At 52.2% G+C, this 24,623-nt stretch overlaps 1 protein-coding gene across 2 annotated transcripts in view; it reads left to right on the top strand.

Annotated features, from left to right (window-relative positions):
* The window catches only part of AHRR (aryl hydrocarbon receptor repressor), an 89,559-nt gene that overhangs the window by 45,522 nt on the left and 19,414 nt on the right, over nt 1–24,623 (top strand). For both annotated transcript variants that reach the window (XM_065905292.1, XM_065905293.1), the window contains one exon: nt 18,411–18,500. In XM_065905292.1, coding sequence (XP_065761364.1) covers nt 18,411–18,500 — 90 coding nt within the window. The remainder of the gene's footprint in view (nt 1–18,410; nt 18,501–24,623) is intronic.

The following is a 24,623-nucleotide window of genomic DNA, read 5'->3' on the forward strand; positions in this document are numbered from 1 at the left end:
ATTGAATTACCTTTATACCTTCATAAAAACATCAGTTGGTCATAGTTTTGAGTCTGTTTCTGGACCCCACCTGGCGCATTGACCACATGTCTAACCTTCCACAGAGAAATACCTTGCTGCCTTAATTACTGTGTTGTTGTCATTCAATTGCTCAGTCGTGTCCGACTCTTTGCCACCGCATGGACTGCAGCACGCCAGACTTTCTTGTCCTTCACCATCTCCCGGAGCTTGCTCACACTCTGTCCATTGAGTCGGTGATGCCATCCAACCGTCTCATCCTCTGTGTCCCCTTCTCCTCCCGCCTTCAATCATCCCCAGCATCAGGGTCTTTCCCAATGAGTCAGTTCTTCACATCAGATGGCCAAAGTATTGGCGTTTCAGCTTCAGCGTCAGTCCTTCCAAGGAATATTCAGGGTTGATTTTCTTTAGAATTACTGGTTTGATCTCCTTGTTGTCCAAGGGACTCTTAAGAGTCTTCTCCAACACCACAGTTCAAAAGCATCAATTCTTTGGTGCTCAGCCTTTATGATCCAACTCTCACATCCATTTCCATACTGGAAATACCATAGCTTAGACTATTTGGACCTTTGTGGCCAAAGTAATGTCTCTGCCTTTTATTATGCTCATTTTGCTTTTTATAGATGTCTTAGATTAAGAAACCTATAGATGCCTTAGATTAAGAAACAGAGAAGGCAATGACACCCCACTCCAGTACTCTTGCCTGGAAAATCCCATGGACGGAGGAGTCTGGTAGGCTGCAGTCCATGGGGTCGCTATTAGTCGGACACAACTGAGTGACTTCACTTTCACTTTTCACTTTTCATGCGTTGGGGAAGGAAATGGCAACCCACTCCACTGTTCTTGCTTGGAGAATCCCAGGGACGGGGGAGCCTGGTGGGCTGCCGTCTATGGGGTCGCACAGAGTCGGACACGACTGAAGCAACTTAGCAGTAGATTAAGAAATTTCCCACTATTCTTTCATCTCTGAGAGTTCTTATTATGAATGGATATTAAGTTTTGTTAGATGTTTTTTCTGCATCTGTTGAGATGATGGTGGTTTTTCTTCCTGAGTCTTTTTATATTTAATATTGTGAATTACATTAATTGGTTTTCAAATGCTTACTCAACCTTACATGCCCAGAATAGATCTTATTTATATATTGCTGGATTAAATTTTGCTAATATTTGTGGAGATTTTTGTACTTATGTTCATGAGAACTATTTTATTGTTTTCTTGTAATGTCTTTGTCTGGTTGTGGTGGCATGCTGATGGAGGCTTCATAACACTGGTTCAGAGTATTCCCTTTTCTTTTTTTTCCTGAAAGAGCTTGTGTAGAATTAATGTTATCCCTCCTCAAGTGATTATAGAATTCACCAGAGAAAACTACTGGTCTGGGGATTTTCTTTAGTTTAAATCATAGAAGATTAAACTGTGAGTGCATTTTCCTTTATTAATAAAGGACTATTCTAGTGTGAATTTGAGTAGTTTGTGTATTTCAAGGAGTTGGTCTACTTCATCTACAGTATTGATTTTATGAGTACAACGCTGTCCATGGTTTTCACATGTTGCCCTTTTAATGTCTGTGGATTCTGTAGCTTTGTCTCATTTTCCGTTTCATTGGTAATTTGTGTTTTCTCTTGGTTTTTCTTAGTCACTTGGGCTAGAAGTGCGTTCACTCTATTGATTTTTTCCAAAGGCACACAGCTGTTAGTCTCACTGATTGTTGCTGCAGGCTGGACACTCGTGTCCCCCTGGCCCCCCAAAATCAATGTCATTCAGATTCACACTAGACTGACCCCCCCAAAGTTAATGTAATTCAGACTCACACATGACTGGAGACCGCCCTCCAGAGTGGCGGTGTTTGCCGGTGAGGTGGTCATGAGTGGGGTTGGTGCTTTTATGAGAGATCCCAGAGATGCCCTGCCCCTCCCTCCTGAAGGACAAGGCTGTCTGTGAGCCCAACTGCCGTCCTTGGGTGAGAAGTCTGCGGAACATTAGCCACATCAAGTCATCTGATGACGCTGACAGTTTCTATGTCCTTGCTGGTTTTCTGTCTGGTCCTAACCTTAAAGATACCTTCTGGTGTGACTGTGGGCTTCTGTCCTTCTCTTTACGGTCTATCAGTTTTGCTCTGTGTTCTTTGGGGCTCCATTGCATGCTGAAGACTTAACTTAGGATCATCACGTTTTCTTCTTGAATTGACCTTTCTATCATTATTACTAAACACGCCTTTATTGTAGTTTTCCTGAGGTCTGCTTTGTCTGATACTAATACAGTCATACCAGTTTTCTTCTAAGTAATGTTTCCTTGAAATACCTTGCTTCATCTTTTCATCTTAACCCATTTGTATTATTACATTAAATGTATTGATGGTGTATTTGGGCCTTTTTTTGGTTTTGTTTTTCTGAGTCCAGTCCAACAGTATCATTTTAATTGGTGTATTTAGGGCATTTATATTACAGTAATCATTGATATTATTGGATTTCGGTCTACCATTTCATAATTTTTCTATATTTTGTTTTTTTTCTACCTCTCTTTTGACTTTAGTAGTACTTATTAGTATTCCATTTCAGTATCTCTACTGACCTTTGTGCTTAATTTTGATATGCTTGGGCTTGGGTATATGCTGGGTTTATTAGATTGTCTTATTTAGGGTTCACTGAGCTTTCTGAGGGCTTCCCAGGTGGAGCTAGTGGTAAAGAACCTGATTGCCAGCGCAGGAGATGAAAGAGACTCATGTTTGATCCCTGAGTCTGGAAGATCCCTTGGAGAAGGGGCATGGCTACCCACTCCAGTATTCTTGCCTGGAGAATCCCATGGACAGAGGAGCCTGGCGGGCTACATAGTCCATAGGGTCGCAGAGAGTCAGACACGACTGAGCGACTTAGCGTGCATGCACCTGAGCCTTTGGATTTGTGTCTTTCACCAAATTGGGGAAGTTTCCAGCCACAGTCTTCAAATGGTTTCTATTGCCCCTCTTTCACTTCAGAAGCCTCACTGCCCAGCTGTTAGGCCTTCTCACCCTGTCTGCAGGGGTTGAGGCACCCCTCACTTTTCCCCCATATTTTCTCTCTCAGGCTGGTAACTTCCCATTGTCTTTACTGGCTCTTCTGTGTCACCTCCATCCTGCCCTTCAGCCCATCCAGTGAAATTTTTACTTCATATATTTTATTTCTCATCTAAAATTCTCATTTTTTTCATGGCCTCTATTTCTCGTCTGAGATGTTGCATCTTTCCTGGTGTTTTCCTTGCTCAGTGCTTCCCCTTCTCTCCGGGAGGAGGCTGGCCATTCTGCACCCCTTCCCTGACCGCCAGCTGGCGGCCTCTGCTTCCTGTGCCCTGAGTGCGGCCCGCACACTCTGGGTCTGTGTGTGTGCAGTAATTGCGGCTGGTCGAGTGAGGCGCGGGTTCCTGGCCTGTTCTCGGAGCCTGTGAACTTGTTACTTTACACAGAAGAGGGCCTGTGCAGACGGGACTAAAGGTGTGGACATCCAGGCTTCTCCGCAGGACATGCAGCTCCGAGGCTGCACAGGGGGCCCGCGCCTGCTCCTCGAGTCCAGCACGCTGAGGGGTCGTGGGTCTCTGGGAGGAGGCTGATGGAGCCAAGCCCAGGAGCCACGAGAAGGCAGCTGCACAGAGACAGCCGTGCGGAGGGGAGGTTGCACAGACAGCCCACGCGGCCCTTGGCTCCTCAGACAAAGGGACGCGCACCCGTGACAGGGACCGCTGGAGATCTTAAAAGCATTCATAATTAAAGGCATGGGAGCGAAATCTGGAAATCTGTGGGAGGGCCCAGAGGTCCAGTCCTCCTGCGCGTAACTGAGGAACAGGCGGAGAAAAACAGGAAAGTTGGGGAAGTTACCAGGCCCCGGGGACCTGTGTACTCAGAGCTTCAGAAAGATCAGAGGGGAGGAAATGGTCAAGGAAGCCACCCAGAAGATTCCCAGAACCCGGGACTGAGTTTCCGGCCCAAAGGCCCCATGGGTGACCAGTACAGAGAGAAAGGACCAAGTGTTTCAGTTCAGTTCAGTCGCTCAGTCATGTCCCACCCCATGGACCGCGGCACACCAGCTCTCCCTGTGCATCACCAACTCCCAGACCTTGCTCAAACTCACGTCCAATGAGTCGGTGATGCCATCCAACCATCTCATCCTCTCTCGTCCCCTTCTCCTCCCGCCTTCAGTCTTTCCCAAAGTCAGCATCTTTTCAAATGAGGCAGTTCTTTGTATCAGGTGGCCAAAGTATTGGAGTCAAGTATTGATCAAACCAGTCAATCCTAAAGGAAATCAGTCCTGAATATTCACTGGGAGGACTGATGCTGAAGCTGAAGCTCCAATACCAAACGTTCGCCTCTGTGAAACTCAACACCCAGGACAGGAGGGTCGGTTCTGAGACAAGGAGGCAGAGTCGGGAAGGCCATGGGGAGGTGCCTGAGGGGAGGGGGCACCTGCCTGCCTTGGAGGGGCGGGGGCACTCCTGAGCCTCCCAGTTCCACTTTCTCCGCATGGAACAGGCCGTGACCAAGTGTCAGGCGGGGAGCTGGAGCCCGGGGCCCACCGGGAGGTGGGGAGAAGGTGGTGAACCACTCACTGCAGGGTAAGTCATCGCCCAGCGGGCACTGAGGACAGTGCATCCCCCCACGCCCACTGAGAAGCGTCTGGAGCACGGAGCAGCTCGGGTTCTAGCAGAGCCGTGATGCCGCTTAGTCAGCAGAAGCAGGGCTGTGGTGGCGGTGGGGACACGTGGACACCTGAAACCCTGGGGAGCTGGGGCGGCCTCTCAGGGAGCTGCGAGCAGGCAGCCCTCACACCCTGTGCTTACTCTGTCCCTCGTCCCGCTGGGTGTCCTTCGGCCGCTCAGGTTGCCCCGCTCTCCGGCATCCCACAGCTGGGACGGCGCCTCGCTGTCACCGCCAGGCTCCCGCTCCCGTTAACTGGCCTTGCGCTGCACCACGAGGCCTGGCTGGGAGTCTAGCCTCTTTATTCTTCATGTAATTACTCTTGCTGGGGGCTAATTTCTGCCCTTGTATTTTGTAATTTCTATTGACTGTACTTTCCTGGGTTTCTTGTTCTTCTCTCTAGCTCCCCATTCAGGTCGCGCTTTCTCGTGCTAAAGGAGTCACGCACTCTGCTTTTGTTCTCAGGGATCGCCCGGTGGCCCCGCATGGACACAGTGACTGTCCAGAAGTTGAATCCTGGATGACACAGGTCCTGCCGTGGTCCTCAGTTCTCTAGGCCCCTCTGAGGTTCTGCACATGGCCCCCCTCCCCACAGCCCCCGAGCGCTTTGCCGTGAGGCTCCTGTGAAATCTTTCTGCATCTCACCCGTGCTTTCACACTGGGATCACAACTTGGCTGAGTATAGATTCTTAGGTTCAAAGTTTTTCCCTCAACCTTCACAAATCCTGCCTCACGATTTGCAGCCTGGTGCTGCCACCGGGGTCTGAGGCTTGTTCTCTGTGGTAGGTCTGCTCTGGCTCCGTCTGGAGCTTTTGTGAGCGTGTCTTTGGCCCTGATATTCTTGAATTTCACTGTGATGTGTCTTTCGTCTTGTTTTTCCTGCCTGGTGCTCTGAGTTCTTTCCAGCTGAGGCCTTTCTTCTCCAGTTTGGATGTTTTTCCCGTTGTCCCTCTGGGCTACTAGTTCCACCCCTGGAGCCCCGCGCCCAGAGCCCCTGGGCAGACCTCCCGCCCGCAGCTCTGTCTCTCGTGACCTGTGTCCTGCTCTGCTGCCCCAGGGCCGGTCCTCCAGGCTGTGCCCGTCGCATGGACCCCAGCAGTCCCCTGCTGTGCTCCGCTCGGTCGCTCAGCCCTGTCCCACCCTCCGCCAGTCCCCGCTTCATCCCTACATTTTCTTACCTAGTAAGTGCTTCCCCTTGATTTGCTCGCACTGTTTCTTCTTATCATTTCATTTTGCTATTCTCTTACCTCCTTAAATCTGTATTTTAAACTCATGCTCGTCTCATCCTCTGCTCTGTGCTGCCCCATCCGCTGGGCATCCCCTGAGCTGTGTCCTGGCGCCTGTGTGCTGGGGGCCGGAGGGTCAGGGAGAGGGGGGTGGGCCGGGTGGACTTGCCTCCTTGGTGAGGGTCCCCTCTAGAAAGGGCCGCCCTGGGAGGAACCCTGGTCTGGGGTGTGCATGGGGCGGGAGGGGTGAGTCCCTGGGATACGGCTCAGCTGTGCCCTGCAGCCCTGCTTCCCTCATCCCACCAGGCAACGCAAAGGGCCCAGCAGAGGAGGAAAGGGTTCCTACTTCTGTTCTCTACGCCCCCCGAATGCCCACCCTGGGCTCAGGCCACCGCCCTCCTCATCCTGACCCAGACAGCCCTGGGCCCCCACTAGGATAAGGAGGGTGACTTTGCAGGGTGGAGCATGGAGCCTGTGCTGGCTCGCCCTGTGCAGACACAGAAGCCTGAACCTGGCTGCAGGGCAGGGACGCACAGGGTCACTGGGTTGTGCTGCGTCTCTGCCTTTGAGGCCGCAGCAGCGTCCTTGGGTTACAGCGGTCAAGATCCTCCAGGGAGGGGTGGCAAACGGGCCAGCGTGCTGGCTCCCGATTGAGGGGGTTTTGCCGTTCCTGCTGCTGGCCCTGGGCAGGTGGCTCACGTGGCCTCGTGGCACCCACGAGCCTCGAGGAAGCGCCGTGAGAGGGCCTTGCGTGTCTGGGAACCCCGAGGACCACACTCACTCAGCAGGCTGTTGACCCGTGCCAACCAAGCTGGCGCCGTTTCTGGAAAAGCCAGCACAATTCCCGGGAAGTTCTCAGGAACCACAAGTGACGTGCCGAGAACGAGAGTGCAGACTTTCTCACCTTCGGACTGTTGCTCTCCTAGAGAAAGACCCAGTAACCCCTTCTCCTGGTTGGGAGGAGGGAGCAGGGGCCAAGTGTGTATGCTCCTGGTGGGCTGTGGCTGAGGACTCCCTGCTACAGTTTCCTCCGCTTGGTGCTGGGCCCACGGGTCCTCTAGAAACAGGGACACAAAACCCCAGAGCCCGCACAGTGGGACACAGAATCAGCCGGCAGGGGTGGGAGGCGAGGCGGCCTGGGGGCAGAGGTCTCAGGGTCGCCGTCAGAGGGGCCGGGCTGCAGGAGGGGGCGTCGCACACCCGGGACCCCGACTGCTGGATGGTAGTGTTGGCGAGGTCGCAGGTATGCGTCTGAGGCCCTCCTACCCTCGGCTCTGGGGAGAGCACCTTGGTGTTCGTGTACCTGCACCCACGCGTTTTCTGGATCCGCTGAGTGGGCTGCTGCAGGGGCTGCTCCATCTCCCACTCTGGTCTCTGCGCTCAGAGAAATCCTGTCTCATCTTCTGCTGTGACCCTGTTGTTCCCAAACTTCTTTGATGTGGCTCTTCTTTCAGGGACGTGACAGGCGTGAGTAAAGTGTGAATTCCCCAGGGGCTGGCCTGACGGTGGACACAGCCCTGAAGGGCAGGCTGCCCCCACTGCCCAGCAGACCCCAGGCCCCACCCCACCTGTCTGACATTCACTGAGCATCCCAGGGCAGTACCAGCCTCTGGCCATGTCCACCGTGGTGCACATGTCCATCCAGCAGTCTCCCTGTGGTCAGAAGCCCAGAGCTCCTGGCCCTACCACTGAAGATAGTTCAGCTGTTTGGAGCCTCTCTGTGGCTTTTAGACCTAGAACTCTCTGCTGTGTACCTCCTGGCCATCCATGGTCACTTCAGCTGTCCACCTTGAACCCCTGATCATTCATGGTCACCAAGCAGGGCTTCCTGGTCAGCTATCCCTGTGGCCACTCAGGCCCTGCTCTGCCCTGGGCTCTCCCGGAGTTGGACGTATGTGCCCCAGGCTCTGCCTTCACTGAGCCCATGGTCATAGGGAGGGTCCCGGCGGGGACTTGAGCGGGGTGAGGACACAGGCTGGCCCCCTGGAGGAGGACCTGCGGGCCGGCTCGCGCCTGCTGCATGGGCTCCATGTCAGCCTTGCTGTTCATCTCTAGGCCCTGAGACACTGCGGGCCTGCATCATCGGCAGGGTTTATCACTAGAGAAGAGCTCCTGGCTCACTCTGGGTCACCCTGGGTTCACGGAGGAGCAGCTGAATGTCGTGGGCCCTGAGAACCTGCCTGTCCCACAGCCGAGGCCATGGCCAGTTTGTTCCACATGGAGCCCGGGTCCCCCCCCCCCCATGGAACCCGGGCTCCCCCCCTGCCGTGGAGCCCAGTCTACCCCTGGTTTGTTCCATGTGCAGTCTGAGGGCTCACACCAGCTCCTCCCTGCGGTGCCGTCGGGTCAGCTTTCCTGCGTGACGACGACTCTTCCACAGGGGCTCTCGCCAGCTCCCAGTGGCACGCCCCCTCCTGCAGGCCCCCTTGGGCTCCCCGGGGGCAGAGGGATGGTGCAGAACCTGTCCACAGGTCTGGAGTGACCCTCGGCTATGAGGCTGAGGCTGGTGGCCCCTGGTTGGAGATTTGGGGGGTGAGTGGGGGCCACTCCTCCTGTACCAGGACCCCGGCAGGATGGACTCTCAGACTAAGCACTGCTGCTCCCTTAGGGTTGCCAGGAGCACCTGTTTATCAATTGCCCATAACTGCTTTTCAGGAGCTAAGCTTAAGTTTATATTCAGAGAGTCGTCTCAGTCTTCAAACAGGGCTTTGTTTTCTCTTTAGGACACACTGCCAACACTTTTGGTAAATCACTCGTTCCAGCACAAAACCCCGAGTTCTAATTAACAGGACCAATATTGATTCTGCCCTTACTCTGTGTGGGTGCTTATTTGAGCTCAGAGATGGTCCCTGCTGTCATCTCTAGTTTTTAGATGAGGAACCTGAGGCCCAGAGAGATTAAGTAGTTTGCCCAAGGTCACACAGCTGTTGAAAAAGCAGCCTTTGGTTGAGGTGTTTTTGAAATGGTCACATCCGCCCAGGGAAGGAAGAGCGATGTCTGCAGTGGCCACTTTCTGTGTCTGATTCTGGGCTCCGCTCCCACCGGCCGCCGGAGGGCCCAGGGCCACACTCACCGTCCAGACACCTGTACTGTCCAGCTGCTCACCTGGAGAGGATGACCCCGGGGCCGTGGATGGTGGAGCAGGGTCGGGCAGCAGGGGTCCGGCACCCAGGGCCCGGGGGTCCACACCTGCCTCCACCCTTGTGGCTCTGCCCTGTCAGCTCACTGCCTCTTTCGAAAACTGTTTGCAAGCACCGTCGCTCTCCGAGGCTGGAGCCCAAGGCCAAGTTTACTGTTTGTGGGATCTATAAACAGCCGGCGAGCCGTCCCCAGCAGAAGCGCCTCGCACGCACACGAGCCCCGCGGCGAGGCCCAGCGAGTGATCTGGCTCCAGCAGGCCCAGCGGCCGGTGCCCCGCTCGCGTGACTGGCAGCCTGGCCTGTGGTGTTGCTCTGTTGCCATGGCGACAGCTCTCAGGGGAGGGCCCAGCTCCCAACTTCCCTTCATTCCAGGGAGGGGCGAGGAGAGGGGCTGCTGGAACTGTTCCTTTTCTCTCTTCTTCTTCCTCTGCTGTGACCTTGACGAGCAATCTTTGAAGTGCTCGCCGGCTATTTTTTTCTGCCTGCGTTGGATGTTCAAGGGCTGTCCAGAGGAGTGCTGCTTGCTCGGCCGTGTGCCCCGATCCGCACCGCGGGGCCGCCGGTGGTGTCCGGGGCAGGGCAAGTGGCCGGCCCTGCGGTGGCAGGTGCAGCTCCCGTGACTGGCTGTCACTGAACGTGGACGCGGTTGTTTCTCCTCCTAAAAAAGCGCAGCCTTCAGCTAGGGGCCAAATTCTTTTCTCCGCTTGGAGAAGTGATCTCATTTTCCATGTACCATATTTAAAGAAACACAAAAGTCTTGCAGGATTAAAAGAGAGAGAGAAAACAAACAAACGTTTGCGATGCATGTTTGCTCCGGCCGTCCCACATCTGCAGCGGTACTTGGCGTGAGGTTTCCAGGCCAGAACGTCGATCTGATATTGAATCCATATGACTCGGCAAACAGCATTTATGGTCGTTTTTCTTTTTAAAATTTCTGCCTGGTGAGTTAAAATTAAGGTTGTTTTCGGCTGTGACTAATCTTGTAAAATCTTTTTTGAGACGGCATTTGATGCACTCAGACCATGAGCATCTCTTTGGGCTTTGGACTGTTATTAGTGGGACATTGTGAGTCTGGTCTGCCTCTGAGACGGGAAACGCTGTGTGGACGGCTGGTGGCGCCCACCTCACCCACTCCCGCCGCTGGGGGCAAGTGGGAGTCCCCACGCCCGCAGCTTGCCCGGGGTGGGGGGAACGAGGCTCTCAGGCTACCACCAGCCCAGCCCCGCGTGGTGTCTGGGCTTGGCCACCTGGGCCACGCAGCCACTGGTCAGTGAGTCTATAAGAAGGAGGGACAGTAACCTTGTTGCCACAGTAACAGAGCCACACAAGGCCACCGAAGCCTGCGGTGGCGCCACCCTGCTTCTGCCCAGATTCCTGGGGTGGGAGTTAGATGGGCAGCCTGCAAGCCCCTCCCGGGATGTCCCTGCCAGCTCCAGGTCAGGTGCGAGGCCCGTGGCTGCCCGCTCCGGCTTTCCTGGCCGGAAGGCTTGGTCACGGTGGCCGCAGCACCAGCCCCCAGGGCCTTGGCCACTAGAATCTGCCGGCTGTGGTGCAGGGTGGGGAAGGAGCCGGGCACCCTGAGCAGGTGTTCCGCTGAGCCCCTGGGTCACAGGAAGCCAGGTTTGTAGGGGAGGCGCTGGAAGCCATCACAGGAGGGCCATGGGCAGCGGTGTGAGCACCAGCACTGCCCTCATCCTGGGGGACGCCCAGCTCTGGGGGCAGCAGGTCCCACGTGGTCACACACCTCCTCTGCACAGCAGCGCTGCAGCGAGGAAAGGTTGTGGCCTTTCTTCCTTGCCTTAGGCGTCTTCCATCCATGTAGTGCGCGCGCATCTCCGGGAGCCCCTACCAGGAGCTGAGAGCAGCCCAGACGCCCATTGAGCGACGAGGGATCGGCAGTGCAGCCTGTGCATGCAGTGGAATATTAGTCAGACTCGAAGAAGAAGGGAATTCCGACACAGGCTCTGCACGGATGAGCCCGAGGATGTCGTGCTGAGTGCCTGAGCCCGGCCCGGAAGGGCCAGTCCTGTGAGTCCACTCAGGAGGCCCCTGAGGAGTCGGGCTCCTGGAGACAGGAAGCAGATGGTGGTGGCCGGGACTGGGGAGGGCCGGAGTGTCAGGCTGGGAAGATGAGATGCTCTGGAGATGCTGCTGCTGGCGGCCATACAACCACAAGGCTCGCAGGGATGAGCCGTGTGCGTAAGAGTGGCTAAAACGGTGAACTTTCTGCTGCATACATTTTACCACAATATGAGAAGAGTTGGCATTTCAAAGTGTGGTTCTTGTACGTGTCGGTGTCTGAGGGACATGGGAGTCCAAGCCTCAGTGGTCCAGCTCGGCATAGATTCTGAGGCTGACGGTACTTCTGAAAATCCTCCGGGCCGGTGAACATGGACATGCAGGTTTTGTGTTTTTAGGTGAAGTTTCTCTGAAGTGGCACAGAAACTGTGAGGGGCACTGTCCAGACTTGGCACCTCCCAGTGGGTGGTGGGAAGTCCGCGTGGGGACCAGTCACAGATGGGGCTCTCCACACCCAGCCTCCTGTCTTGTTGATCGACCCACACCCTGCCAGTCAGCACATGGGAAAATCTGGCCTCTGTTACACCGTGTAACAGCCCAGACATTTCATGGGTCTCCCCACCCCCACCAAGAAACCTGGGATCTGCTAGCAGAGGCACGTGGGGGGAGATTCAGACGTGGTCACAAAGCTGTGACCCCCCCCCCCCCACCAGGACAAGCGCGGGCAAACACTGGGCTTTCCCCCAGATGCCTGAAGCAGTGTGGGCAGCGTGAACAGGCACTTCCCTGGAACTGCGCAGGAACTCGTGACAAGTGCTGCCGTCTGTCTGGGGACACGGACGTTCCAGGGGACACGTGTGCGTAGGATCGATTGTCCGTTCACTGGAGTTCGGGAGCTGTGGCTGGTATTCTAATAATAGGCTTTTGGTGAGGTGTGGTCACTGGCAGCAGACTGCTAGGGGCAGGGGTGCCTCAGGGGGCTGTGCGAGCTTTAGTTTCTCGTGCAGGAGACTCAGCGCAAAGTCTAAGTCTGACTGTAGATCACCACCCTGCTGCTTGCACCTCTGTGTCAGAAACTCATCCAGAGCTGTGAAACAAGGCGAGCCGCTGGGTGTCCCCTCCTTTACAAGTCATGTAGGCACAAGGGTGCTCGAGGATTCTCCGGGGGAATTTCATGTCTGCCTCTGAGGCAGCAGTCTCATCTCAGCTGTGAGCCTCTGGCATCTCTGATACATCTTAGGCTGCTCTAACATCTTAGTGACTCCCTCTTTTTCTAAAAAAGATTTCTGTTTATTTATTCACTTATTTGGCTGTGCTGGGTCTTCAGTGCTGCACATGGGTTTTCTCTAGTTGTGGCGCCTGGGTCTCTCACTGTGCTGGCTCCTCTTGCTGCAGAGTGTGGGCTCGCGGTGCTCTGGCTCAGTAGCTGGAGCTCGTGGGCTCTGCCCCTCGGCACGTGGGATCTCCCCGGACCGAGGGTCAAGCCAGTGTCCGCTGCACTGGCAGGCGAACCTTGCCCACCGTAGCACCAGGGAGCCCGCTGGTGCCTCCCTCTTGGATCAGACCTGCTGAGTGCTCACCGCATGTTTGCCTGAGCGCTGCGATGCTTCTTCTCTGAGCCGCACCCTTGACAGCTAAGGTGTGGCTCCACGGCAGAGCGAGGGCCCGTGTGCGGCTGTGAGGCTGTGCCCTTTCTGGGAGTTTCCGTGGGAGTCTTGTGTGATGTCACGTTGGGGAGAACACATGATTTCCTTTTGGGCCGGACATTGCACCCCATAGATAAATTCATCTTTATGACGCTGAGTCACCCTGTCCAAGACCAGAGGGTGTCTTTCTATTGTTCACATATAATTTGGTGTCTCTTGAGATGTCTTAGTGTTTTCTTCACATCAATTTGCATTTTTCTGATTGAGTTTGCAAGTGTTGGGTCTTCTAAAGAGGATTTCATCCACCAGGATGTCTTCTGATATGGTCATTATTCTGGTATGTAAAGGCTATTGACTATATTTAATTTTATATCCTTCCTGTTCACTGAATTCCTTTACTTTGGTTACTTTATCATTGATTCCCTAGATTTTCCCAGACAGATCGAGGAGTCCTCTGCAGGTAGTGACACTTTCACCTTCTCGATGTTATACCTCCCGTTGAGCTCCCTTCTAGCTGCAACATTTAACACCCCAGAAACTACACGGCAGGCCTCAGCAAACCTTTTCTGTAAGTTGCAGATGTAGTTTCAGGCCTCATGGGCCACGTTGTCTCTCTTGGAACGACTTAACCTTGCTCTCCTAGCACACACACGTAAATGAACAGGTGTGGCCACAGTGTAAGGTGGAGTGGAGGGGCACTGCAGTTTACACACCCCTGGAGTGGGATGTCACGGGATCCTTGCTTCGCTTCCCGACCCTCCTGGAAACACGCAGCATTTTTCCCCATTAATTAAGTTGCTACCTTAGGAATAACATGGACACACACACACACAACATGTTCACATGCATTATCATGTTAAAACGTATCCATAATTCCTATTTTCTTGAGTGTTTTTTAATCAGAAATGAGTGTTGAATTTTGTTGAAACCTTTTTTGCCATCCATGAAGATGGCAAAAGTTATAGATTTTTCTCCTTAGAACTATAAACCTGCTTGTCTGGTTAGTTGCTCAGTCATGTCTGACTTTGGAATCAGATGGATGGTAGCCATCCAGGCTTCTCTGTCCATGGGATTTTTCAGGCTAGAATACTGGAGTGGGTATATATGCCCTTCTCCAGAGGATCTTCCTGATCCAGGGATAGATAAGCTTGGTGTATTATATTAATGAATTTCCCAATATTGAACCAAACTTGCATTCCTGGAATAAAGTCTCTTGGTCATGATTATTCTTTTCATAATGTGAAATTGAAATCTGTTTGCTAATATTTTATCTAGCATATTTGGAATCAGTAGTCAAAGTCTGTAATTTTATTTTTATTGAATTTCCTTATCAGAATTAACTGTCCATGTTATAGTTCTTAAGAATTAGGGAATTTTCACTTTCTATTTCTGAGACAATTTAGGGGGCATTGTTATTATCTGATTTTTAAAGATTTTTAAAACATCTGGGTCAGGCACATTATCCTGGGTTAGTGCCTTGATAACTTTGTTTCTTCTACAGAAATTGTGCTTCAAGGTTTCTATCTCTAATGGGTTAATTACAGTAAATAATTTAATTTCTTGAGTATCATTTTTAATATTTCCTTACTGTATTTTTAATGTCTTTAGGGTGTGTAATGATGTTTTCTTTAAAACTCCTTGTGTCAGTAACTTGTATTTTTCTTGATAAATCTTCTAGGAGTTTATCGATTTTATTAGTCTTTTTAAAGAAGCAATTTTCCAGTTTGTAACAATCTTTATTATTTAACTATTTAAAAACTATTATTATTTATTTAAATAATATTTGAAACTTTATTATTTAACTATTTTCATTGTTTCTTCTCTTATTTTTAATTTTTCTCTCCTTGTTGCTGTTGTTCAGTCTCTCAGTCGTGTCCAGCTCTTTACAACTCCATGGACTGCAGCATACCAGGCTTCCCTGTCCATTACTATCTTCTAGAGTTTGTTCAAACCCATGTCCATTGAGTCGGTGATGCCATCCAACCATCTCATGCTCTGTCATCCCCTTCTCCTCCTGCCCCCAATCTTTCCCAGCATCAGGGTCTTTTCCAATGAGTTGGCTCTTTGCATCAGGTGTCAAAGTATTGGAGCTTCAGCTTCAGCGTCAGTCCTTCCAATGAATATTCAGAACTGATTTCCTTTAGGATCAACTTGTTTGATCTCCTTGCAGTCCAAGGGACTCTCAAGAGTCTTCTCCAGCACCATAGTTCGAAAGCGTCAATTCTTCAGCGCTCAGCCTTCTTTATGGTCCAGCGCTCACATCCACACGTGACCCTGGAAAACCCACAGCCTTGACCAGACGGACCTGTGTCAGCAGACCGATGTCTCTGCTTTTTAATGTGCTGTCTAGGTTGGTCACAGCTTTTCTTGCAAGGAGCAAGCGTCTTTGAATTTCACGGCTGCAGTCACCATCAACAGTGATTTTGGAGTCCAAGAAAATAAAGTTTGTCATTGTTTCCACTTTTTCCCCAATTTGCCTTGAAGTGATGGAACCAGATGCCATGATCTTAGTTTTCTGAATGTTGAGTTTTAAGCCAGCTTTTTCACTCTCCTCTTTCATCAAGAGGCCGTTCAGTTTCTCTTCGCTTTCTGCCAAAAGGGTGATGTCATCTGCATATCTGAGGTTATTGACGTTGATGCTGGAATCTTGATTCCAGCTTGTGCTCTATCCTTCTCCTTACATTGTGTTTAATTGTCTCTAGTCTCTTGAGGAGGAATTACACGCTTTGTTCTTCTGAAGCCGTCACCCTAAGCTCCCTGGGGCGTTGCATTGCCTTTTCTGATCACATGTGACCTGCAGTTCATCACCTCTGTGTGTCCTCATCATGACGCGGTGCAGAGTCATAAAGTTTTACCTGTCCTTGTGGTTCTCCATCAGTTTTTAGACGTGTGAGGCTTTGGGTTTAGGTGGTTGCCATAACCTATCACTTCATGGCAAAGAGAAGGTGAAAAGTGGAAGCAGTGACTGATTTTCTTTTCATGGGCTCCAAAATCAGTGTGGACCTTGATTGTAGTCATGAAATTAAAAGACACGTGCTCCTTGGAAGAAAAGCTATGGGAAAGCTAGACACTCTATTAAAAAGCAGAGATGTCACTTTGCTGAGAAGGGTCTGTATAATCAAAACTATGGTTTTGCTAGCTGTAGTCATGTATGGATGTAAAAGCTGGACCATAAAGCTGAGCACCGAAGAACTGATGCCTTCAAATTACAGTACTGGAGAAAACTCTTGAGAGTCCCTTGGACTACAAGGAGATCAAACCAGTCTATCCCAAAGGAAATCAGTCCTGAATATTCACTGGAAGGACGGATGCCGAAACTCCAATACTTTGGCTACCTGATGGGAAGAGCCGACTCACTGGAGAAGACCCTGATGCTGGGAAAGACTGAGGTCAATCGGAGAAGGGGACAGAGGATGAGATGGTTGGATGGCATCACGGACTCAATGGGCATAATTTGAGCAAGCTCCAGCAGAGAGTGGAGGACAGAAGAGCCTGGTGGGCTATAGTCCATGGAGTTGCAAAGCGTCAGACATGACTTAGAGACTGAACAGCAACATTATCCTGGGCTCCCTAGAAGTCTTCAATACCAGTAATTTGAAAGCTCCTAGAAATTGATATTTATAAATCCTAATAGAAAAATCAGCACATAACATGCACAGGTATTTTACCAAAAAAGAAATACAAGTTACCAATGAATGTGTGAAATGTTTTTCAATCTCATTAATAATCAAATAATGAAAATTATAATAATGGTAAAATAATTTATCACATAAAATTGGCAAAAAATAAAAAAAAAAAGAAGTACCCAGCATGGTCAAGAATTAAGAGAAATTAATATTATAATGTATTGCTGATAGCTGCAAACTTCATGGATGTTAATGTAAAGTCTCTAGATGTCTGCATGTTAAAGATTCCAGCTGAGATATCGTGAACTCCACCGTCCAGCTGCCTAACCCTCCCTACCCTCCCGCTCTGCCCCGGCCCCAGAAAATCAGACTGCTCCTGCCTGCCTGCAGGAGGCGATACGCAGCTGAGGGAGCCATCCCACACTTGGTGTCTGACACTTCCCAGGACCCACACTCCCTGGACCGCTGCCTTCCTTATCAGGATGAGGAGGGCGCCAGACAGGCAGGCAGACAGCTGGCTGACAGGGTGGGCGTTGATCGCGTGCTCGCGTGCCCGTGGTCCCTCATGCACCTCACTAGCCGTGGCTCTGGGAAGCCTGTGCAGGAGGGGCTGGAGGGCCTGCTTTTCAAATAAAGGGAAACGTTAAATCGAGCCCAACACAGTGCTGCTTCGGCACAGTGCTGCTGCTGCTAAGTCGCTTCAGTCGTGTCTGACTCTGTGCGACCCCATAGACGGCAGCCCACCAGGCTCCCCCGTACCTAGGATTCTCCAGGCAAGAACACTGCAGTGGGTTGCCATTTCCTTCTCCAGTGCATGAAAACTGAAAAGTGAAAGTGAAGTCGCTCAGTAATGTCTGACTCTTAGCGACCCCATGGACTGCAGCCTACCAGGCTCCTCCGTCCATGGGATTTGCCAAGTAAGAGTACTGGAGTGGGGTGCCATTGCCTTCTCTGCAACACAGTGCATGCCACAATAATTACAGATATAACAGATTTAACAATCATTAAGATATTGTGAATAACATACATGAGTAAATTTAAAATAAAGATGCAATGGATGCATTACTGGAAAAAATTTTAAGATGCCATAACTGATAAGATATAACAGATTTAACAATCATTAAGATATTGTGAATAACATACATGAGTAAATTTAAAATAAAGATGCAATGGATGCATTACTGGAAAACATTTTAAGATGCCATAACTGATGTAAGAAAAAATCCTGAATATACTAACAGCCATAAAATAAACCAACATGGTACCAAAATTCACCCCCTTTTCACTCACCATCTCCCCAGAATGCACCCAGACTGGAAGATCTTAGAGGTGAGGTGAACCAGATGTTCTAGGAATACGTTTTCCTCGTCATAAATAAGTGGGCATAGAAAATGAAAAAAGAGGGAAAGGATGTTTGATGATTAGGTACGCTTGAACACCAAAATGAAGAGAGAAGTTTATAGGTGGATTTCCTTGAATATAGATGAATATTTCCCAAGTGAAATGAATCAGTTCCAAGAACACATTAGAAATGATGATCCAAAGAGATTTACCCTCCATAGGCAAGAATGATTCACCATCAGAAAATCTGTCAGTGTAACTCACTACCTTAATAGACTAAAGAAAATCTATGTGATGATTTCAGTAGACAACAGAAATAGCCCTTGTTGGAGCTCAACATTTTTTCATGATAAAAATTCCTAGAAAAACCAGAACATGGTATAGAAGAGGATGCATGAATGGGAAAATCCAGCTTGTGGTGTAAATGTTCCTGTTGTGTTTCAGGTATTGGTGTGTCTCATCTCACCATGGTGATGTTTGTATTTTATAAAACATCGTTTGATAATCATTAGAAAAAGAACCCAAGTCATGAGCCTTATAAACAGTGACTAAGTTCTCAAGTCACCTGCTGGCTCAGGACATTTTGCGAACAGTCATAAAAAAAATTAAACGCAGGCCTTTCTGGAGGTTATGAATTCAGACCACAAAACAGGGAAGAAATGGTTGAAAAGCCAAACAGAACCAATGCTTGATGTTTTTACTGTGAGTGATGTCGGTGTTCTGTTTGTTCTAGTCCCTCCACGGCTTCGCTCTGGTGGTGAGCGCGGAAGGGATGATCTTCTACGCGTCGGCCACGATCGTGGACTACCTGGGCTTCCATCAGGTGAGCACAGCGCCCGTCCGCTGCGGTTCGGTCCCGCCACCTTGGAGGCGTGCATGTGTGCCTAGTCGCTCAGTCGTGTCTGACTCTGCGGCTCCCTGGACTGCAGCCCGCCAGGCTCCTCTTTCCGGGGAACTCTCCAGGCAACAATACTGGGGTGGGTTGCCATTCTTTCCCAACCCAGGGGTCAAACCCAGGTCTCCTGCATTGCAGGTGGATTATTTATCGTCTGAGCCACCAGGCTTTTAAACTTGAACTTTTAAACTTCAAGGTTTAAAACATTTCTAAAATCAAACTTTTCCTTTTTTTAAATCGCTGAGCTTTTGTCAGGTGAGATTTTGCACACCCGGCTTTGTCTGGGACTCAGGGTCACGGCATGACGGTGTCTTGGGTGTCCCTAGTCTCAAAGCAGCGATTTGTGCCGCCTGCAGCCCGACCTCTACGCTCCGCGATGCGAGAGGCTGGTCAGGGCCAGGGCAGGGACCTGTCCTGAGCTGCACTTTGGTGTCTCAAACCCCAGATGCAAGGTACAGTCAGGACGCAGTGTGCTCCAGAATCGCTCTTGCTGGTGTGCAGATAGCTCGTCCGGAATGTTGCCCCAGGTCAGCACAGCCTGGACGGTTCCAGACCTCAGGGCAGAGCAGGATGGAGTTCATCCAACCATGGGTCCAAGGAGGCGGCTCAGTGAGAAGCCCCAGGAAAGGAAGTGGGACCTGGCTTGGCCTCTGGGAGGGAAAAGTCTCAGGAGCAATCCCAGCCCAGAGTCACATGCTGCTGGTGAAACCTCCTGGTTCTGCAGCTTGGACGGCTGGGGTCTGAGGACAAGCTGGGCACAAGAGTGGCCACTTCCCCCGCCAAAACAGCTGCCCCCGCCACCAGCCCTCTGCAGGGAGCTCACAGCACAGGGCTATAAACTCCAGGAAGCCACCAACTGCCAGTCCTGGCACCTTCCCTGAGGAATTCAAGATAAAAACAGGTGGATTTGAGAGAGAACAAGACAGAACCTGGAAAAACCCAGAATATAGTGTGTCTACGCTCAGGGCCTCATCCGGGGGCAGAGCGTGCAGCGATCCGAAAACTTGACTTTAGAGAATGACTGGGAGTTTAAAAACACAAGGTGAGCCGAGCCAGAGAGAGGTGCAGGCACAGCGGGTGGAGGGCAGCGGGGCTGAGTCGGGCCAAGAGCACATTTGAGACCCCCTCGCTGGCAACACCACGGTGGTCCTTGGGAGGTGGACAGTCCACCAAGGGGCCCGCCCGCTGGCGTGCTTGCCTGGGGGCTGGAGACCACCCCGCGGAGCCCAGCACCTCTGCAGGCCAGGCGAAACACTCGCAGCACCCGGGTCAGAGCCCAGAGAGGAAGGAGATGGGGCGCCAGACGTGCAGTTAATACCGAAAATATTCCCGATGGGCCAGAAGCCACAGCCGGCCGGTCGGGAGTTGGGGGAGAAGCCTGAGGGCATCCAGCTCCGCCCTTTAGACGCCGGCCTCCCCAGCGAACCGCAGGACGGGCCTCCAGGCGCTCGCTCCGCGCCTCTCCACCTGCCCGCGTCCTGCGCAGCCTCCTTCCACAGTCGCTCCGCGGGGGCCGCGCCGGCCTCTCTGGAGCAGCGCCCCTCTCCCAGGCCCGCTGGGGCGGAGCGAGGCAGTGGGCGCGACGATTCGAGCCCCAGGTAATCAAGCCTTCCTCGCGCCCCTGGGCATCGTGTGCAGCACCCGTATCTAGAAAAATGTGGTCGCGTGTGCCCGCTGAGAATATTTGTTTTTTTGTCCCAGTCGCTGTCAGGCGCCTGAGTTGCTCTGTAAATTCTCCGGATACCCACATCACCTGCCTTTGGCTATGTAATTTGAAGGTCCCACCCCCGGGTTTGGTTTCTGTGGGAAATGCAGGTGCCCTGTAGAGACCTGATTCCAGGTCTGAACTTGCTAATTGGAGCTTTTGTTTTCTTGGAACTCGGTTATTTCCTCTGAAGTGTTAGAAGTTAAAAAAAAAAAGTTTTGCCTTTTATTATAGGGAAATTGTTTCCAAATGCCATTAAATCAGGCGGTGCCTCTAGTTTATGTAAAACGTTTCATGAACATATTAGACCAGCCCTGTGCTATTATTGTCAGCTTCTTGGGCAAAATGCTTTACAAAAAGTCAGGAACCAGCCGTTTCCTGTGGCAACCTGAGTGCATCGGTTCAGTATCTCCCGTTTCAGTGCTCTTTGAGATGAACAAATAGGCTTTAGATGTATATTTTAGTTGCCCTCGCCTTTGCTGCTACAAGACGTTGTCCATTCTCTCCGAGGTCAGCAGTGGGGGCCTCCCGTCCCCAGGTGAATCAGGCCGGATGTGAGGGCCTGTGGCAGGAAGCAGTTAAAGACCCTCAGGCATGGAGAGCGGATATACGTGCTCTCTGCGCTAAAGGCAAAGATGGTCACTAATGGAATGAGCTGTTTGTGAAAACTGCTGTGCTTTTATCCTCAACTCTGCGGAGGGTGGTTCAGAACCAAGATGGAGACGATCTGACTTGACCAGAGTGGGCTTGTTCTGTGCTCTGTGAACAGCTGACACGCCACTCTCCCCTGCTTCTCACTCCCCCACGATTTATTCTTCTTGACCTCATTTGTAAGGATCAAACCCTAGACATTAGGAAAGACGAAGGGAGGCCAGGCTAACCGCCACGGCCTCGGTATTCTTATCCCAGAAAGCGTCGACATTTACGTGTGTGTTAGTCGTTCATTTGGGTCCAACTCTTTGTGACTGACTCCACGCACAGTAGCGCGCCAGGCTTCTCTGTCTAACAGCTTCAGACTCACCCGATCTGCCATGCTACCTCCAGCTCTCCTTGTCCTTCTCCAAGGGGATCTCCTCCTGTGTCGGTTAAGCCGCAGACCCACCCCTTGCATCCCTTTCGTGGATTATCTGAGGTGTGTGGAGACAGCAAATGGGGCAGCAGGGTGCCCCTGGGGTTCTGCTGAAACTCACCAGGGAATACGTGGATCACAGTGCCTATTTATGAGGTTACAGTGAGAAATATCCAGCTCTCAGACCTCAGCACAGTTTTTTTCCTTTAATCAAAACCATGGAGGGGAAAATGTCATCCATCAAAGAAGGATGGAAAAACACCAAATTCCTAGTAATGAGTCAAGCAAATTATACGTAGTACTTCCACTCAGAAAGTATAAAGCATTACTTAAAGAAATTAAAGATCCAGAGCACCGAAGAACTGTGGTGCTGGAGACTCCTTTTTTTTTTTTTTGGAGAAGACTCTTGAGAGTCCCTTGGATAGCAAGGAGATCCAACCAGTCAGTCCTAAAGGAAATTAGTCCCAAATATTCATTGGAAGGACTGATGCTGAAGCTGAAGCTCCAATACTTTGGCCACCAGATGCAAAAAGCTGACTCATTGTAAAAGACCCTGATGCTGGGAAAGATTGAGGCAGGACAAGAAGGGGAGGACAGAGGAGGAGATGGTTGAATGGCATCACCGACTCAATGGACATGAGTTTGAGCAAGTTCCAGGAGACAGTGATGGACAGGGAGGCCTGGCGAGTTGCAGTCCAAATCGCAAAGAGTCAGACATGACTTAGCAACTGAACAACAAGAAAATGGAAAGATATGCTGTGAACTGGAGGACTTAATATTATTATCATAAAGGTGACAGATCAAGTTATAGAATAACTGGAAAAAAAAAAAAAAAGAATAATTGGCATCCCTGGTGGCTCAGTGGAAAAGAATCCACCTGCCAATGCAGGAGACACAGGTTCAATCCCTTGGTCAGGAAGATCCCTGAAGAAGGAAATGGCAACCCAGTCCAGTACTCTTCCTTGAGGAATCCCATGGACAGAGGAGCCTGGTGGGCTACAGTCCATAGTGTCTCTAAGAATTGGACCCAAGTTAGCGAGTAAACAACAACAACAAAGAACAAAAACTGTGTTGCTTTTCTGGGAGGAAACTGGACAAGCTAATTGGAGATGCAGAGATCTGAGCGAATGCAGCGCCATGGGGAAGGGCATTGATGATGTCTGGGACATACAGTCCCAGACAGAACACTTCATGGCCAGCTCAGTGGCTGAGACCAGTGGGGTCGGTGCAAAGAGGACACATGGCCTCATGAGATGGGAGGGTCACAGCAGATTTGGGTTCACAATGAAACCGATGTTGCCAGGAGGTGGGCAGGAGCTGGTCTTGTCAGTAAATGGTGCTTCATGCACTGAATCCTCCTGAAAAAGTGAATCTTGACACCTACCTCACACCACGCAGTCAATGGTAGACGGTGGAAGTTTCTAGAAGTTAACAGAGTCAGAAGGCATCCGAGGAACAAGCACACAGAGAGGACAGAAACCCTCAAGCCCTGACCGTGAGGAGAGACTGAAGGATCCAGCTGCGTCGGACCCATGAGGAGGGCGGCAGGCCCAGCAGTGGGGAAGAGGCCCGCCGAGGAGTCCACGCGAGACAGGACTGCCGTCCGGAGGGCGGCGGAGGTGACGGGAGCCAGGCAGCCCCGGGGGGAGTCGAGAGGAGGGCAGCAGCAGGCGGCGCGGCGCACACGTTCGTCTGAAAAGCAGTGAGTCTGTGGGGAGCGCGCCATGCACTAGTCCTCTGACGCGCTGACTAAACGTGGACCAGACGCCGCTACACGTGGCGCACAGGAAGGCGGCGCGCTGGGCTGGCGCGGCCGGGGAGCGCGCGCTCACTCTGGCGGCCGGCGGCGAGTTCGCTGGGGCCGAGCCCTCCACCCCGCGGCCACATCCCGGTCCGGGGTGCGGGCCCAGCAGAGCCGCCCTGGAAGACGCCGCAGCCGCGCCGGTGAGAGGCCCGGATGCAGGGAGGGCCGCCCCAGCGGCGGTGCGTCTCTCGGCAGAGAGCCACAGCGCGGAGGGGCTGGACCTCCGCTCCGGGCGCCAGGGGCCGCGTCACCAGAGGGGGGACACGGAGGACACGGGGCTCCCCCTGAGGACAGAAGCAGCCCGGGGCGCCTCCGCGGAGGGCGGGGCGAGGGGTTCTGAGCCCTGACCGGGTGGGGAAGCTGCGTGACCGTGACGCGGGCACGTTTCACTCTCTGTGTTACGCCTGCATCACAAAATTGCATGAGGAAAGCTTCAATATGGGACATGCCCTTGTGACGCGAGAGCCTCCAGGTGAGGGCGGCCTCCAGGCGGGCACCGCCTCTCCTCGGGCTCTTCCTGTAACCGTGGTCCCTGAATGTCAAACAGGCAACCGCAAGAAGGTAGAAAATGAGTGTGATTGTAACTCGAAGGCTAGACTCTAATCGTGTACGCGCATTCTCCCACGGTCTCAGACACAGTTTTCACAGAAAGAAGCAGACGCTGAGGTCAGAAGTGCTGTAGTCCTTGGTCAGTGTTGTCCGGGCTCTGGCCTGAATGAGGACCGCTCACAGTGGACGGGGACACACCAGACCTTCCCTCCTGCTGACACCTGCAGCACCTTCTGATTCTCATGCACCTGGAGGCCCCCCTCACTTGGCAGCTCCCCCCTCACCTGGAGGCTCTCCTCACCTGGAGGCTCTCCTCACCTTGAGGCTCCCCTCACTTGGCAGCTCCCCCCTCACCTGGAGGCTCTCCTCACCTTGAGGCCCCCCTCACTTGGTAGCTCCCCGCTCACCTGGAGGCTCCCCCCTCACCTGGAGGCTCTCCTCACCAGGAGGCTCTCCTCACCTAGAGGCCCCCCTCACTTGGCAGCTCCCCCCTCACCTGGAGGCTCTCCTCACCTTGAGGCCTCCCTTACTTGGCAGCTCCCCCCTCACCTGGAGGCTCTCCTCACCTGGAGGCTCTCCTCACCTGGAGGCTCTCCTCACCTTGAGGCTCCCCCTCACCTGGAGGCTCTCCTCACCTGGAGGCTCTCCTCACCTAGAGGCCCCCCTCACTTGGCAGCTCCCCCCTCACCTGGAGGCTCTCCTCACCTAGAGGCCCTCCTCACTTGGCAGCTCCCCCCTCACCTGGAGGCTCCCCCTCACCTGGAGGCTCTCCTAACCTGGAGGCCCCCCTCACTTGGAGACCCCCCTCACCTGGAGGCCCCCCTCACCTGGAGGCTCTCCTCACCTTGAGGCCCCCCATCCACTCTGAGTGAGGCTGCCTATTACCACCTGAGAAGGTGCCTCATCTGTGAAGCCCTGATCCTT

Source organism: Muntiacus reevesi, chromosome 14, assembly GCF_963930625.1.
Source record: "Muntiacus reevesi chromosome 14, mMunRee1.1, whole genome shotgun sequence".
Classification (NCBI taxonomy): domain Eukaryota; kingdom Metazoa; phylum Chordata; class Mammalia; order Artiodactyla; family Cervidae; genus Muntiacus; species Muntiacus reevesi.